Below are 18781 nucleotides of genomic sequence, written 5' to 3' on the forward strand. Positions count from 1 at the left end.
TATTTTCCGTACGCGCAAGCAATGTGCACAAAACGCCGTACACGCTCGTACGCATAAGCAGTATGCTGTACACTTTTTGTGGATGGAAGCCGTATGCCATATGGTGGTCTTTTCTTGTGCCTGATGTTTCGTATGGTGGTCTTTTCTCGTGCCTGGGTCAAGTACAGTGATCTCATGTATCCTGAATCCGTACGTCGTACGGTGATCTCGCGGTTCCCAATTGGCTCCCTGGTATCTTGAATCCGTACGCCGTACGGAACAACCTGCCGTTCACCCCCTGCAGTCTGTACACCATACGACTCAGTCTGCCTTCTGTGGTTGTTGCGTGATTCTCCAGTGCCTTGAATCCGTACGCCGTACGATATAACCTGTTGTGTAATCCGTACGCTGTACGACACACCTTTCTGGCGCTCGTCTTCCAAATTGCGTAATTCGTACACCGTACGGATTGGTCAATTCCCTCGTGCTTCCTTCTACGTCCGTACCAGCAGTTCTACTCAATGTTGTCTGGCTATCAGGTTCATCCTGCTCCCTTTCCTGTGTTGTGCCTAATGGGGTCTCCTGGCAACTTTTATAAGCACTTTTCTTTTTGAGGGTTAGGGTTAGGTAAACATGTTTTATTAATTTACCATAAAATACTTGCTTTTTCAGTAACCTTAATTTTTCCTTACTACATTTACTTGTACTTGCCTGACATTCCAACTTTTTAATACCTGCTAATTTGGCCTTCCTTGCTTTTTCCCTATATTTCCCCTCTTCAGCTTTTAAGACCCCTTGTTTTACCAGTCATCTTATTTCTTTTGTCTGGCACAGTTTTTTCAATATTAGCTTCCTTGCCTTCAGTTTACCTCGGTACTGCTTGGCTTGCTTGTGCCTTTTGATGTGGACCCCTAGTTGGTTGATCGAGTTTATTGCGTGCAAGAAATTCCCTTGTCTTTTTTGGTTTCTTTTCCCTAGCCTTCTACCCTGCCTTTTCCTCCATTCCTTCCTTAGTACGTCATTCTCCCCTTGTCCTCCTTCCATTTCTTATTTGGTTTTGGGTCTCTCTCCTCGTTGTTCCTTCTTTTCACTCCCCGTGTATTGTTGGGTGTCCTTACTTTTATTTCTGAGTCGTGCAACCAAGTACACACATGTGGTAATCTTCTGTAGCACTCTTGGGCATAGCAGATCCCTACGTACTCCAGATCCCATATTTTGTCCACCAGTGGGGCGGGTCCCACACCCTTGTAGCAGCCGTCAATGTACCGGGCCCGTATTGGTGGTACCATTTTACTTTCTCTTCGTCGATCTTCGGTGGTCCAGCCGAGTTGGGAATCACTCGATATAATGAGTTAGGTCCAGCCTCCATCTCGCCTGCCCCGGACGCGATGACAAATAGATCCTCTGTCTTCAGTACCATTTTTAAACATGGTCCCAGGGTTGCCCCATATTCTTCCAGGTTGAGTTCGTCCTCGGAGTCTCTCGGCTCCACTTCTGTAAGTGGGTTCCCAGTTTTCCTCCGAGCTTCTGCTTCTTCGTCGATGTCATATGCGACGTACCCTTCCCGAGCTTCTTCGTATGGCGCCTGTTTTTTCCAATATCCTGAGACCCGTACCCACACAGCTGGGTCTCCGAAATACGCATTCGTGAGATGTTTGTGAATCCTGGGAACTGCTACACCTTCCACCCTTTTTGGTACAAGTCGTTCTTCTATGGTCGTTAAGGGCTTTGCCCATTTGTCATCCCTCCTATAGGGTTCCTCTTGTACTACTGGATCTTCCTGGATCTCCTTGTCTTGACCAATGGTCCAATGTCCTCTCGTGGCATATCCTAGCATGTTGATCCCAATCACAGGTTTAGTTCTTTCCTTGTAGATTTTTAACTTGGAACCGTTCATGGGGTCCTTGATCGGATTGTTGTCTAGAGTTGCCAGTTTCATTGATCTGTTACTGCCGATCTCTCTAATTTTATAGGGCCTGAGCCACCGGACCTTGAACTTCCCTAGTCGAAGTTCGTTCCGACCGTTATACTTCAAAACTAACTGTCCCGGTCAGAAGTTGGCTTTCCGCAGATGCTGGTCGTGCCAATGCTTCCTTCGACGTTGTGCCACCTCAGTCGCCCATTGTGCCATCACTCTCCATTCGTCCAGCTTTACCAACTCATCCAGCCTTGCATTCATGCTTTCGGTGTCCCCTAATCGATTTTCTACCGCCACCCAAAGGCTTGGCACGGTGTACTCGGCTGGTACCACTGCCTCCTGGCCGTACATGAGTTGGAACGATGTATACCCGATAGTGACTTTGTATGTTGTACGGTAGGCCCATAGCACGGTTGGTAGTCATTCCTCCCAGTCCTCTTGTTCCACTCCACATGACTTGTAAATTATTGATACCAACACTTTGTTGGTTGCCTCGGCCTGCCCATTAGCGTGGGGATAGTACGGGCTGGATAGGTTATGGAATATTTTAAATTCCACGGTCATGGTATGGATTACTTGGTTGACGAAGTGCACTCCTCTGTCACTAGTGATCCGAAGTGGTATCCCGTACCTGGTGACAATTTGTTCGTACAAGAACCGTGCCGTACTCAAAGCTGTGTTATCAGGCAAGGCCCTAGCTTCCCCCCACTTAGTGAGGTATTCTGTGGCCACCACAATGTACTTGCACCAGTGTAGGCTACTTGGTTTCAGAGGTCCCACAAAGTCCAGACCCCATCGTTCGAATAGTTCTTGCGGCTGGGAAGGAAAGAGAGGCATGAAGTCCCTCTTGAGGGGTTTTCCGGCTCGTTGACAGGTGTCGCATCTGATCACCCACTCTCGGGCATCTGTGTGTAGAGTTGGCCACCATAGCCCTGCCAGAAGCACTTTCCTGGCGGTTGCATCTGGTCCTATATGTCCACTTGCCAATCCGTCGTGTGCCTCCTTGAGTACACCGCGAACTTCCTCCTCCATGACACATCTCCTCAAGATTTGGTCGGGGCCCATCTTATATAGAAGTCCATTAATTAGTTGGAAGGTTTTGCTCTTTAGTGCCAATTTCCTCCGTTCCCCTGGAGACATCTCGCTTGGAAATGTGGAAGTAGATAGGTACTGCCCTATCTTTTCATACCAGGTTGGTAGTATTGCAATTTGGAACAAGTGTGCATCTGGGAAGTCTTCGTTTACTCCCTCGGCCAGTTCTCCTGATCTGATTCTTGATAGCTCATCTGCTATCACATGGGACTTCCTTGGTCGTACGACGATGGTGAAGGTGAATTCTTGTAAAAGTAGTAGCCACCGACTTACCCTCCCTTGGATGATTGGTTTGTTTACTAGGTACATTAGTGCCTGGTGGTCCACATAAAATGTGAACGGTGTGGCCAACAAGTAGTGCCGAAACTTCTGGACTGCATATACCATCCCTAGTGCCTCTCGTTCCGTTGTGCTATAGTTTCTTTCTGCTTTGGATAGGAGTCGACTTGCGAAGAAGACAGAATGGTCTAGTCCTTGTGTCCCTACCTGGGCAAGGGTAGCACCAATTGCAAAGTTGGAGGCGTCCATGTGCACGTGAAATTCTTTGTTCCAGTCTGGGTATACTAATATCGGTGCACTCACTAGTCGGTCTTTTAATTTCATGAAGGCTTCTTCTTGCTCCGTACCCCATACAAACGGCTCTCCCTTCCTTGTCAACTTATCTAATGGCCACGACACTTGCGCAAAGCCCTTGATGAACCTCCGGTAGTAGCCTACGTGGCCAAGGAATGATTTCACCCCTGTTACGTTCGTTGGACTTTACATGTTGACAATTACTCCTATCTTGTTTGGGTCTGTCTTCAATCCTTCCTTACAGACGATGTGGCCCAGGAGTTTCCCTTGTGGTACCATAAATCTGCACTTCTTTGGGTTCAAAGCTAGCCTAGCCTTCCGACATCTCTCCATGCACTCTCCCAAGGCCTTCAAATGAGTGTCCTGATCGCTGAAAATCGACCAGTCATCCAGGAATGCTCTGAAATTTCCTACTGACATCTTGTCAAAAATGTGCAGAATTATTCGCTGGAAGGTCGTGGGCGCGTTGCATAGACCGAAGGGCATGCGGTTATAGGCGTACACTCCTTCCTCCACCACAAATGTGGTCTTCAGCTTATCTTCTTCCGCGATACTTATCTGGTTGTACCCGGAGAATCCATCTAGGAAAAGTGTACATCTCGTGCCCGGCAACTTCTTCCAGAATACTGTCAGTGAATGGGATCGGGAATGGATCCTTTATGGTTACTGCATTTAGGTACCTAAAGTCCACACATATCCTTATCTGATTAGCTTCTTTTTTAAGGGAGATGACTATTGGGGAAACCCAGTCACTTGTCTCCACTTTGAATATGATCCCTGCTTCTAGCATTTTGTTGATCTCCTCGTTGACTCTGGCTACGTAGTTTTTGTTCATCCTATACGGCCTCCTTCGTACCGGTTGGGCCCCTGGTACAAGGACTATGCGATGTACGCACAGCTCTGGCGGTACTCCTTTCAAGTCTTTGTAGGTCCAGGCGAAAACATCTTTATATTCCAGAAATATCTTGAAGGCTGTTGCCTTCAGTACCGGGTTCCAACCATCTCCTACCAGTATCATCTAAGGTGCTGCTTCATTGCCTAGATTTATCTTCTCCACATCTCGTTCCTCATACTTGATGGGTTTATCCCTTTCAAACTGGTGTGCTGGTGTGCCATCCACTCTTGCCATTCCTTCTTGATATCTACTATACTCTGGGGGAAAGGATTGTTCCTCTGTCTCCCTGCTCGCTTCTCCTAACTCACATATTTGTAGCATGTGACATTCCGAATGGAAGACCTCATAGTCCTCCATTTGCCAATGAAAAAGTCCTGCCATCAAGTTGGCTCCATCCTTAGAACACACGTCTAACTCCAGTACTCCTTCTTCGTCGGGTTCTTTCCCGCCTCTACCTCCTTCAGAACCCCACTCCCATCGATCAGAATCTTCCGAATCGGAGTCTGATGACACGAGCTCTTCGCTGACGGACTGGTTCCTGAGATTAATTACATACTTATGACCGTCACTCTCGATTGAGAGCGTATTCCTTTTCCAGTTGTGATTAGCTTTGGCCATGATCAGCCACCCTCTTCCTAGAAGAGCGTCGTACGCTTTCCTTTCCATCGGAATAACTACAAAATCCAGGATGAACTGCTGCGTCCCAATTACCACCTTTTGTGCCATGAGGGTGCCGAGGGGTTTGATACCGTGTTGGTCGGCACCGACCAGGTGGAAGGTTGGTGGCCAGAGGGTAGGCTTCGCCAAGTTCCCTCCGGTAGTACGTTGACTCCGGACCCGCCATCAACAATGGTGTTAGTGAGCTTCTGTCCCATTATATCCATCTCTACTATTGCTGGTTTTCGCCCAGCGCCCACCGCGAGTAGCATAGGATTCATCGCATCCGTACCAGGTTCCTTCTCTGGGTACGTACTGCATGGGTCCGCCACCGTTTGGTGTTCCTGTCCAAGGTTAGTGTCCATGGTTATATTTGTCAAAGCCTCTGCAGAAGGTCGTACACCTGTACAGGTATTATGGTTTGTAACATCTGCTTGATGATAATTTTTTCTGGTTCCGGCCGGACCGACGTATCAGCGGCCAGGTGCGAGGCCCTCCGTTCTCCAGCCATCGCTTGCTGGATATCTGCCCTTGCCTCCTGATGTCTTTCTTTTTCTGTGCGAGGATCCGAGTACATGGCTTTCTTATTTTGCAACCTTGTGATTGCCAGTACGTCTTCTTTCAATCCCTCTACATAGAGCATGTTCACCCCTTTTTGTTTTGGGCAATCTATGTCCTCGTGATTCCCTGGACCGCACCATCTGCACAACAAACTTCCTACATCACCTCCGTTTTGGCATTCTCGAGCAAAGTGACCCCATTCATTGCACTTCCTACACTGAATCATGGATCGCCCCTTCCCGTCATATTGAATCCTGCTCCTTGGTGTGTTATTATTGGATCTGTTGTTCCCCCGTCGATTGTTTCTGTATCCTCCGAGTGAGGCATCAAGGTTTGTTGTTGGCCTTGGAGGTGTTGCTGGTGGTGTGGTTTGGTCGGGTTGGGCATAGAGCACTTGTGTGCTTCGTGCCTTCAAGTTGTACGGGCATTCCTTGGTGGAATGTCCCGTTATTTGGCAGATGTCATAGAAGACTTTTCGGGGACAACCTCCTTTAGTGTGCCCTTCGGTCTTGCAGTCAGTACACCATAGTTCTTTTCCTTCCCTACCGCTTTCTTTGTCACCTTTTAACTCCATCATCCTCATCATATCTTTGCGGAGTGCTTGCACTATTTTTGATCCTCCGTCGCTGTCGTCATCCATACTGTCACCATCGCTGCTCCGTCGCTTCCCCCGGGATGTCTTGTTTTCACTTTCAATATCCATGGCACGATTGTATGCTTCATCGTACGATGGCGGAGGTACTACTTTCATCGTCCTTCTCAGGGATGGTACCAATCCTTCTATGAACCACCGCTTCTTGAGGCCATCCGCTGGCTGGTTCTCCATTTTGTTCAGTAGTTCCCTCAGTCGTCTGTTATATGCATGTACACTTTCGTTTTTTCCTTGTTTGGTGTTGTAAATTTCTGCCACAATCTCATTGTCGTCCCGTAGGAGTTTGAATTCTCCCTCGAAGGCCTTCTTCAGATTACTCCAGGATGTTTTATGCTGTGCATCAAGGTTCGTGTACCAGTCAATCGCTATTCCTCGTAAGGTGGCTGGAAATGCCTTTGCCCAGTAGTCACGGTCGTCCTGGCCATTTGCTTCCCAGATGGTAACGCATGTCTTGCAATGCCGTATGGGATCCTCTGATCCGTCGCCCATGAATTTTGGAAGTTTTTGTTTCTCCGGGGTGTGTGCCATCGTTCTTTTCTGTGCGGTTTTATGTAGTGCCTGGAAATGGCTATATGTTGGGAAGGTACTATGTGTTCGGGTGGTGCTGTACGCTCCTGGTCTGGTTGGGTCCCTGCCAACTGGGCTTTGGTCACCTTCACTTCTATAGTCCCTCCTTCCTGGGGTTTCCGGGTCCGATCTTCCTATTTTGATGCCCTCTGACAACGACAAGTTTTTAATGCCGGACAATGTCGCTTCAAAAATAGTGGCGATTTCCTTGTGCAGGTCTCGTATCGCCTCCTCTCCTTGTTTGGAAGATTTCGATTGGGTGCTTTGTGATTCGGTTCCGAAGTCTTCTTCACTTGATGTCGAGTGTGGGGCCTGGTCGGCAAGATCTTCCTCCGCTATGTCTGGAAGTGGCAGGTTCCTGGCGACCTCGGCCAACTCCTTCCACGTACACGGTTTTTGCCTCTCCCGACTATGACTCCGACTCACACTCCGACTTCTGTTGTGTTTCTCTGGACTGCTTAAGTTGGCAACCTCTCTTAGTCGTCGTCTTCTGTTGGCCTGTTATTTTCTGTGGAGGGATTGTCGTACAGTTCCCTCGTTTACTCCTTCGGTAGCAATGGTACGTCTGTCTTTGTTCGGCCGTAGGGGCATCAAGTGCCAGAGGTACGAAGCTGACTGGCCTCCCTCTCCTCTTCCTGCCTACGACTCCGTTCCTCGTACCGTCAGAGAACTTGTTGCCGTCGAAGTTCCTTTGCCGTTTCCTCCCTTTGGTCTTGGAGTGCAATCAAATTCCTGGTGAGTAACCTTGGAATACTTCCGAGTAGGTCAAAGACGGGGGTGCTGACGGTGAGTTCACCACATACCGTACCTTCCAAGACGACTCTCTCCTGAGCCTCTCGCTGTACGTACTGCGTGACCGACACGTCCCACAACTCCACCAAGTCTGCCGTCAACTGATCCTCTCGTTCCTCTTCCGCGGTGCTTACTTCGTGCGTGTTGCTGTCCACGACAATTAATTGCTGGTTAAATGGTCGGCCCATTAATTGCTTCCGCCTGCCGCCATGGTTATCTCCGGGTTCGTTCAAGCAATGGCGTCAAAATGTTTAGCCCTAAAGGTATAGTGGTGGATAATCAATAACCTAGCAGTACCTACATATACTAAGCATTCATAGAACAAAATAATTGTACATCATAACACGAATGACAGATGATAATAATCAGACCAGAAAGTTATATCTTTATTCCAATGTCTCCAGTGGTTCATACATGCCCCCTTGCCGAGGTTCCAACCAAACACTATATAGACCCAACGGTTGGCCAAGTTGCCAACTGTCACCAACTCCCAACTACCCGATGGGAACCTCTCGGCAATAGCAAAACATAAACACACACAACACACATACGTTTTTACCCCTAACAATAATCCCAATAATGTCTTTATGCAGAATAATACTAACATAGTCTGAAATATGTATTATAGTAATACACAATTTCATGATAGTGGCAGACCAGATCTGACATGCGTCAAATCTGTCTCCCATTACCAGCTACTAAATATATCCATAACTGATAATATTTTTAGCAGTGGTAGTAATAATAATAGGTTATTAGCAAATATATAAATTATTGGTAACATTATTTAATTCATATATATATATATACTCAAATCACAATAAGGAATAATATAAGGGTTATAAATATGTATACTGATATAATAACATATATTAATACAATAAATATAATTAATGTAATATCTTTTAGTAACTGCTCTGCAGTAATATATATAATAATTCATAAAACTAGTAATTAATAAATATGTAAATGATTTATAAATGAATTGGAATAAGATTAAATTAACTAGTATGGTAAATTAGCAAGTACTTGATAGACTAAAGAAAGAATATCCTAGATTTGTTTTCATGTTAAGATAGCCTTGACTCTTAATCAAGTTAGTTTAAGCCATAAGTACTTTGAAATAGATTAATTATATTTAAATAGACCAAATCCTAGCAGGGGATGTTACATTATAAATGAAACCAATTGGAGGATATATTATTTCCTCACATTTGTGAAATGTGCTTCAAAGGACAAATTTGATAAGTAGCACATGACTTGGAGGATGGAGGCACAGGAGGCTGGAGGACACTTAGCAACCTCTCGTCAGTTACTAGAGACAGGGTTGCGAAATTGTTTTAGTGACAAAACAATTTGTGTCAAAATGACTAAAGCTAAGATTAGTTTCTAGGTGGTGGTGGCGGCAACTGTCTCATATCATTTATGATCAAAGTGACAATGATCTACAATGGTGGATGCATACGTGCCAATGAGCATTTGGTTCTCAAACTTTTTATATTGTGGTTGGATGTGTATGTCCCCAATCACATTTCTTGGTTGTCTATGAATGGATGTGTTTGTCCCCATTCACAAGATGGTGTAAGTGATTGGAAGTGTTTGTCCCCAGTCACATAAGTTGGTGATTATGATTGAATGTGTGTGTCCCCAATTGTAATTGTTGTGAGTAGATGTGTGTGTCCCTGTTCATAACCTTGATGTTGGATAGATGTGTTTGTCCCTATCCAAACTTGATGTAACATCTTGGGTAGATGTGTTAGTCCCTATCCTCGGTTCCATGGGTAGAAGTGTTTGTCCCTAGGGCATAAATGGATTTAGACTTAAATATCCATTTTATTGTCTTGCATAGGGCAAGAGAGCCAATATCCAAATTGGACCTTTAAAAAGGCAAACCGTTGTTTATCTACCTCTACCAATCTTTCTTTATCACATTCGATGAAAGCTAAATAGTGTCTTATTAGGGTTGTGAAAAGTTTTTCCAAGATTTTTAACCTTTCCAAAAGATCCCTAGGCTTGTATCTCATGGATTAGAAGTGTTTGTCCCTACTAGTCCCTATCCTCGGTTCCACTATTGCTTGTCACGAGTAGATGTGTATGTCCCTACTCATACCTTAGGATGAACTACTGAGTGTGGTCATCAAGTATTGTGATGTACTTTCTCCCCATGTTCACACTAAGGGGGGCTGATGCGAATTAGTGTTCGCATAGGAGCTTAGGTTAGCTATAAAATTGTTAACAAACAACTTTATATTATTGTTAGGAGATATGATAATTATTTATTAAGTTTGTTATATAGGTTATTGTGTTAGTGGTATGTATGTGTTGAGTTATTAAAACAACTCAAATATATTTAGGAAGTTGTTTTAAGAGTTTCCTATAATGTAGGAAATATAAATCCTATATATATGTAATGTATTTGATTAAAAATAACGAGAGAAGCATTGCATTTTCTTGTCTAATATTATTTGGCTTCTATTTGACTGGTCCATATTTTCTTATAGAATTTATTTCCTCTTGGCTCATACCACTATAAGTATCATTCCTGAAGCTTAGATCACAATATATTGGCTAGACAAGTTCTGCATTGAACCTCAACTGCTTCAGATTTGACAAGGGCATAAATGGATTTAGACTTAAATATCCATTTTATTGTCTTGCATAGGGCAAGAGAGCCAATATCCAAATTGGACCTTTGAGAAGGCAAACCATTGTTTATCTACCTCTACCCACCTTTCTTTATCACATTCCATGAAAGCTAAATAGTGTCTTATTAGGGTTGTGAAATGTTTTTCCAAGATTTTTAACCTTTCCAAAAGATCCCTAGGCTTGTATCTCATGGATTAGTCATAGTGATTGTTGAACCCTTTTCTTCCTAGGTAGTGGCCAATTGCTTGCTTAAAACTTTGGTAGCCTCCCAAATAGTTAATAAATTCTACTATTCAAGGAGATACCTCCTCTACAAGAAGATATTTGTACACCGAATGAATAAATTTGTCAATAATTTTACTAGGAAAATTGAAGGGAAAGTATCCTACAATGGTAGAATTTGTTTGTTTGATGTCTCAACTAGACACCAATTGTTTCTCCTTGACCATGCCCTTAATTAAATTTAGATCAAGTAGTTCAACTGCAACAAAAATCATTCTTAGCCCCTTCATAGCGAGCAAACAACTAAAGGAATTTTTACCTTTCATGCCCTACTTTTTGCTTGTTATTGCCATTGACAACCTTGTGGATGCAAACATTGATGCTAGGAGACTTGACAACAAAATGCCAAACCATAGTGAACCTTGCGTTCATCAAATGGAGAATTATCTTATTATAGGAAGAGTAAATAAAACAATATAAGACTAAGGGTACAATTGGAGTCAATAAGTCTTAAGGAATTGCATAGAGGCAAAAAATTCCCTAGGACAATTTTCATTAAACAAATTAAACAATTATTGGGATGTCATTCAATTTTGCTTAGGCTATCATCCACAAGGAGTTAGCAAAGTTTGGCCAATACTACTTGTAAGAGCTAGATAGGGATGCAAAGTCAACCATGCTTATTCTTGTATTTGCTAACAAACTTGTATGTCTATTACTCTCTCTAAAGAAATTCTTGAAGCACATCAGATCAAAGTTGGCTTCTCATCTTCTTGCCTCCTTGGGAAGATGCTCTAGCTTCTAGATAGGTGTCTTCCCCTTCATCATTGCTTATTAAATAAGTACAAGGAAGTCTCCCCCAATATTAGTTGTTGGGAGCTTTAGGAAGATGGTCATTTTGAGAGCCTCTATAAGTCCAAGGCCTTTGCCTCATTATTTATTTTCGCAAGAATATGACTTGCATAAGCCATAATGAGGGAGTCTTTTGAATTTCAGATGAGGCATCTGACTTCCATAACCTTAAGACTCCCTTTGGATGCTCCATCAAAATTAACTTAACAGATACACCTTAAGGAGGAGGCCATTTAGTTGTTGATTTCCCCATCTTGGACTCTTACACCTTTAAATAGAGATGTTTAGTTCACTTCTTAATTTTGTATGTACATTAGTGATCTTTTCTATGGAGAGCTTTGAAGCCCTCCCCCTCCTTAGAATTGATATTGAAAATGTTGCCATTCGGCTCATGAGCCACACATACATTGGCTAAAATATTTGTTGGACATCATCTTTCCTACAACAACGCTTGAAACTAATCATTTTGAGTATTGGAGTAAATTCCTTGGCTTCTTCAAGAATTCATCCAAGCTTCCAACAGGGGTTATGTCCTTTACCATTGCATTAGTTATGATTGTGAATACCCATCCATCACAAGGTGACAATTGCTCAAATTTAAAGTCATTTTCATCCTTTTAACAAGGCCTATGGCTGCTTCTTCTTTATTTGTACCTATTGGTATTATAATTTAAATTGCTCCCATAAATTCATGATTGGATTTTCTTATGAGATACCTTGTGTAAGCTATCCTCAGATTACGTTTGGAACCTTCATCAAAAGTGAATTTGTGATAATCCTAGAGCAAAGGTCTTCATTTAACAGTCTTATGGTTCATCTTCATTACTCTTGCCTCATCAATGGGACAAATCAATGCTATGTTTTAGTATTATTAAATACTGGGAGTTTTGGTATTTACATTGATATTGGTAGAATGGAAAGTAGATACTGGCATCCAGAAGATTAGAAATCCTACATAGTAGATATATTTCTTTAGTAGCAAACACATGGAGCTGGAAATAAAAAATAGGAATAGAATCATACATCTTTCTAAATTTTCATGTTCCTGTAAGTTATTTAACATTCATGCTTCAGACTTGAAATAGGATCTATAATTTCAAATGAACGTACCGCAAACAACCTGTGCAAATATACCGTTGAAGAAAATTAGTGACAACTAGACGTGCTCCAATCTCATGCCATGACAGTGACATCTGTAATGTGTCTTGCAATGTATTGTATCTTTCTCCTAGTAAACAATGTGCTGCCTCTATACCAGCCTGTAACAAGAGGAAATCATTATTCTAGAAGTTTTGACTTGAGTCAAAGTACATTATTGTGAAGAAAAGGGATGCTTCTACCCCTTGCTCATGTAATGTTCTTTTTTAAAGTTTCAAATCATGAATATGGTTGGCTACCGCTAGACAACCCTGTTTAATGGATGTTAAAAAGAGAGAATTGTTGTTGTAGGGTCTGAAATGCATTATACAGGTTTGCAGAACTGCAAGCCTGCAACTATACCTTGAACCCATCTTCATGAAATCCATAACCTGCAAGGAATGTAATGTAAGTAAGGAGGACATTTTATAACTTTAACAAAACATAAGATACAATGAATTTTACTCATTGGAAATTACAATGTGTAATTCGCTGAGCATGAAACAGCAAAAGAATGGATGTGCTGGATAATGAAGCATGATTAAGGTTTTTGAAGTTATGCTCTGTGCAAGCTAGTAACAAATGGAATTCCATGTTCTCTGGTTGATTTTCTTACTGCCTGTGTTCTCAAGGTTGGCTATTTCATCTGGCCACAGAAGATATGGGGAATGTTATAGGCTTATAGCAAGAGTAATAAGATACATGGATGGCAGTAGGCTAAAATGTCTGATAGGAAGGAAAGTAACATGTAACATTAATGCAGATCCTGAAACTTCAAGGAGGCAAGCCAAAGCATTTAAATAGACAAGGTGCACAAATATTCCTTGGATTTGACAACATAGTATCCCGACAACTAAAGAAAATGTGGTAAAAAGTTTACAAATGGAAATGAAGTGCTGCACTTGTATGCAAATGGCTTAAAGCCATAAGATAGATATAGAACTCTTCTTGAGGTGATTCGTCAATTAAACACCTATAGAATTATATGAATGTTGGCCTTACTTTTAGTGTTGAAGTGTCACAGCAGCAAAATCAAATTTGAAAAAGAAAAATTCTTTCCATTATTGTCTATCTTAGTGTTTGCGAGTGCCAGGCAGAAGTTGGGGAATTTCATCTATACATCCCAAATTCTATATGAACTTTCTTATCAGTGTATCCATGACTCCTTATTTTAGTGATATATTTGTCCAGAAGATACTAAAAGTGAGCATTATTAAACATTCTTGCACCTTGATATGCACCACAGAACCATATTCCTCTCTTTCCTTGAATTAAGTCCAATTCCTTTGATGCTTGTGCAGCAGCAGGTGATGGAACAGGATGGCTGGTATACCATGTGCTAATGGTATGTTTCGGTTGATATGGCGGATTGAGAGTGACAAGGAAAGGGAGACCTGTATCGCCTAAATTCTGCAACACTCTATCCAGTGAATTAGCAAAAGACTATTGAAGAAGCAAACTACGCCAATTCTTAGCAAGTTCAACCTTTTATTAAGCATCATTATTTTTTTTATAAAATGGGTTCTTAGATAAAAATAATGAAATGAACACTAGTAGAATACATGTGAAAAGATAAAAGTAATGGCATGAGTTCTGGTTCCTAAATGCCATGGCCTGAACCGAAATGGTAACCATTTTTGTTGGCTAGTAATTATTAATGAGTTCTTATAGTTATATCCAGCATCATTCTAAACTGGCTAGACCATTGGGAACATCACCTGTAAAATATATATTGACATAAAAGACATACCTGTAACTTATTTAGCCAATATGTCACAGTCACACTGTTGCCACTGCTTCCTAAAAAATTCCAAGAACTCCATGCTGCTGGACTCTTAGGCATGAAATCGATATCACGATGTATGTATATATCACTGCCAGAAAAGGATTGTATAAGTAGCCATATGATGCCCTGGTAATATGAGCCTAGGTCAATCCAAACATTGCTAAAATTGACCATGTTCTAACCTGGTAATGACTCTTTAATTTCTGTAGATAAATGGATTTTTAACAAAGTTCTTTGCAAGAGATGTTCAGGAAGTTTTTACAGCTTTGTTGAATCTGTAATCAACAGTTGGGGATCAAACAAACTGAACATTTAACCAACAGTGCTCCTTATGGGTCAAGAGTACATACAATACATATTTTGAACCTTATTCAGAGATGACACAAGATAAATGAACAGCTTTGTTATAAACTTGTTCAAAGCAAATGATGTTTCTATTCCTGACTTGTTGGTTCAGTTTTCATTGTTCAGAGATCTGTTTGCCTTTGTAGCGAGAAACCATGCTACCACCCTGCCCTGAATTGACATCAGGATTAAGTAGCAAGATGTCATAAATGTAAATAATATATCTAATGCGAAAATGACAATATTGGAGCTGACATTTTAGCAAGCACAATTTAATGTCTGTGAATTCTCTGTGTACTATTCTAGGTCATAATATTCTTTTGCGTCTATGACAAAGCTCAGTCCAAGTTTCATGTTTGCATGGGTCATCCCATGGGAAAATTTTATTTTTCCTAAAAAAGTAATATATTTTTATAGCTTTACCATTTTTGCATGTTAAGAGGAAAGATCAAATAAAATTTACTTAGTTCTGGTGGAGTCCGATCAAATAATCAAATGAAAAATGATTGCATATAGCTATTGTGATATACAATTAAATTGAGTCTAAAAGGCAATAAATGAGAATAGCATATTCCAGCTCTTGTACAAGAGAGATCTCAACAAATACCTGTAAACATATTGAAATGAACCAAGAACTCGACGCTCATCAAATGTTGCACAATTCCCCAACAAATTTAATGCGTCAGGTGCATGGGTGCCCACTATACACTGATCATAGATTTCCTGAATGCCATTTGAATTCACAAGAACACCTGCCATTGCATGTTATAATCAGCCAAGCTTGAGAGCCTATCATTTGTATTATCTATTTGAGGAAAAACATCGGAGGAGTTAGCCCTTTGATTAAATTAGCCATTAATTTTAAAGGACATTATTCTTCATGGTACTCTAGGTAATGGAATTGGCAATTATTCTCCTATAGATTGTGGCAGCTCATTGTACAGTAAATTAATTTATAATGATTGGACAGATGAGCTAAATACACATAGTGAAACATTTCAACCATAAGCTTATCTTAAAACTCAGAATATTCAATGAGGAATCATGACATCAGGTCAATGGATCTTACTCTTTGGATCTTTATATTGTGAAAATGTCCAACAATCCTGGAATAGGCCTATTGCAGTTAAATCTATTAGTTGATCGCAACTCGCAATTAAAAGTGGATATGTCAATGTAAAAAGAAGTTGCTATATTGACATTCAAGGAGCCTAAAAATAAAATTCACATTTAGGAATAAGGATAGACTAGCTGAAGGATTGCATGCTTTGGACTATAAGCATGCTGTAAATAAAGTTCTATTGGTAACTGAGAGATGTCACTACAATTTTAGGTTTTACAAGGGTTATTTGTTGATCAGTTGTTGTGTTTGATCACTGAGTGTTATGAGAGATGTGGAGCTTTAGGTTTTTTGGCATGAGAACAAAAAGATGAGATGGTTCCATTTGAATTTTTGTGCTTTTAATTGCTAAGTTCTTGACCCATGGATGCAAAATTGCATGCTTATGATGATAGTTTCATAGGGCATCTAAGAGGGCACTTGAAAGAAATTTTGAGAGATTGAGGTATTTTATTTTTCTTGTAAATTCATGTTACCACTTAAAAGAGTTTAGATGCAAAGTTGAGGACCTTGATGAATGTAACTAACATGTAAAAGGAAGCAACTTCATTGGTGGAAGTGTTCCAACAGTTGTAAGATTAGTTATTTTGAATTTATGTACAAGTAGGTAAATGACAACTATGAAAGTATTAGAGTATTTAATTACTATTTAATGGTCATTTAGTGCATATTAGTTAATTTAGTTTCTTTCTATTTTTGCTTCTGTTTATGATTGTTTCTTTTAGAAACATTGTCTTGTAATTGTCTATATGTTCAACTTCGTTTTCATTAATCAATATAAGCAATTACTATTTCATGGTATCAAAGCGGGTGAAGTTTTTAGAATTTTTTTCTTAAATTTTTTTTTTAGTTGTTGTTCCACTAAGTCTTAATCATTTTTTTAAAGAAAATCAAGGGTTTTCTTTATAGATCGATGGTCTTTTTGCAATTTGTGGAAAATAAAAAAAACAATGTTCTGTAACAATCGAGCATTGTTTTTTTTTTGGTCCGTAACTCCTCTCCGTGTGATGTATTTTTTTTTTACCACATGACATTCTACAAGTCATGAGTGTTTGACAACTCGTGGCACATTTTTTCTTCTTGCGTGGGTTTTGCTGTATTCTTCTTGTGTTTACCTGTGTGTCCCCGCGACCTGTTCATGCACTGTTTTTTTGCAGTGCAATTTCTCTTCGCGATCAGACTGCAACTATTTTCTCTATGCAAAGGGTTTCATTTTTTTTGCATGTGAAGTTTTTTTTTCCTGGTTTTCCTTGCGTGCGTGACATCTGTTTCTTTGAGCCCACAACATCAAATCTTTTTCACATGACGAGATCAAGGGTCCAAGCTTGTTGTTGGGTTTTAGTTGTTTTTTCTAGAATTTGTGGGTTCTATGGACTATTTGAGGTTTTTTTGTTTTCAGGGATTGAGATTTCAGTGTTTGTCCCTCTTCTAGGGTTATAGCAATTGACATTTTCTTTTTGATTTCTGATCAAAATCGTGGGTGTCCATCAGATATAGGGATTGTTTTTTTGGGGGTGAACATAATCAGATGATTAGGTGCCTCGAGATCTATGCCCCTTGGGATTTGTGTAAGTGTTGTCGGGTTGACTGATTTTGACTAGTCCATTAGTCTGTTTCAGCATCTTGGGATCCGTGTCCGCAAGCTTTGTCATTTTTTGATCTGTTTTTTTAAAGTTTGCAGTCACATGTGATTTTTTGTGCATTGAAAATTGACAAGATGGCGTCTCTGACGAACATCATGCTGGAGAACAGTTAAAAGTTCAACGATCGTAATTATAATACGTGGAAACAACGCATGTTAACTATCTTCATATATTGGTGCCTTGATGAGGTTGTTCTGGGTATTACAATTCGACCTTCAAAAACGGGAAAAGATCAAGACAAATACGATGAGTGCAATCGAGAAGCAGTCATGCTCATCAAATTATCTGTCATTGATGATTAGCTCCCTCAAGCCCCGTCCGGTAAGATTGCTCCAGAGATCTGACAACATTTGAAGGACCTTCATGAAATATTTGACAAAAGTCGAGCGTTCTTTCTGAAGAACATGTTGTTTTCCATAATGATGGATGATGAGATGTCTCTGTAGGAGCATCTTACAAAGATCAAGGATATATGCGATTAGCTGGAAGCTATTGGTTGCAAAATGGAGGAAGTGGTGATTACACTGAAAAGCTTGTTTCGATCCTATTAGCATTTTATTGAGATGCTCAATATTACTTCCACTAGTGTTGATCTCAAGTTTCCTGCCGTTTGCAACAAGCTTTTGTAGTGAGATAGATGGAAACTGCAGTTTGGTAGCAGCACTATCACATCCTCCACTAAACAGGCATTCATTGCCAAAGCCTCGGATAAGGACAAAGGCAAAGAAAAGTCCTTCCAGTAGAAAGGACAAGGCAAATCTCAGGAGAACTCCAAGAAGAATATTACATGCAACTACTTGTGACGTTTTCACACATCGCCCCATTGAAAATGGGGACCTCCCACTTTTTTCATTTTCTAGGACAGTTGTAGAATCTTTAGCTATTGGCCTTTCATTTGTAGGAGGTGCGATATCTTCAATGGCTAAGAGGTAATCAAGTCAAGTCTCTCTCTGTAGATGAAGTGAGGTTAGTTAGTTCTTAAGGCTTACGAAATGGACAATTCACGATGATGCAAAATCAGGAATGAAATGCAAATTTGGCTAAGGCATGAAAATATCCTTTGATTGCCTAGATCAGTGGCTTAGGCATTGACAACGCTTCCTTTGCCCAGCCAAGACATTGACATCACTTCCATTGACCCCTCCAATGCGTGACCTAAGACTCCCGATACCCAAGCAAGAGCACGATCCTTCCTTCCACTTCCCTTTTCACTTCCACTTCTCCCAACATTGTCTGTAGGCTATGTTACCCGGGGACGCGTCCTCGGGCAAAAATATCCCATCCCTATATCCGAGACGTTTTGGGGACTTGGGGACGGCCAGGGGGCATCCCCCCGCCATCCCC

The 18781-nt window shown here is 41.1% G+C and overlaps 1 protein-coding gene and 1 long non-coding RNA gene across 3 annotated transcripts in view; one reads left to right on the forward strand and one right to left on the reverse strand.

Moving 5' to 3' along the window:
• The window catches only part of LOC131072258 (uncharacterized), a 168473-nt gene extending 154508 nt beyond the window's left edge, over positions 1-13965 (forward strand). Inside the window, exon 3 of the long non-coding RNA XR_009112677.2 lies at positions 13845-13965. This is a non-coding gene — a long non-coding RNA (uncharacterized LOC131072258). The remainder of the gene's footprint in view (positions 1-13844) is intronic.
• Positions 1-18781, reverse strand: part of LOC131072247 (uncharacterized) — a 231890-nt gene that overhangs the window by 154793 nt on the left and 58316 nt on the right. The window contains exons 7-11 of one of the 2 annotated variants that reach the window (XM_058008365.2): positions 15282-15426; positions 14294-14417; positions 13773-13953; positions 12907-12935; positions 12517-12665 (exon numbers count right to left, since the gene is read on the reverse strand). In XM_058008365.2, the coding sequence (XP_057864348.2) occupies positions 12517-12665; positions 12907-12935; positions 13773-13953; positions 14294-14417; positions 15282-15426 (628 nt within the window). Of the gene's footprint in view, positions 1-12516; positions 12666-12906; positions 12936-13772; positions 13954-14293; positions 14418-15281; positions 15427-18781 lie in introns of those variants that run through there. The other variant, XM_058008375.2, reaches the window with a different exon arrangement.

The sequence above is a fragment of the Cryptomeria japonica genome, chromosome 11 (genome assembly GCF_030272615.1).
Source record: "Cryptomeria japonica chromosome 11, Sugi_1.0, whole genome shotgun sequence".
Lineage (NCBI taxonomy): Eukaryota > Viridiplantae > Streptophyta > Pinopsida > Cupressales > Cupressaceae > Cryptomeria > Cryptomeria japonica.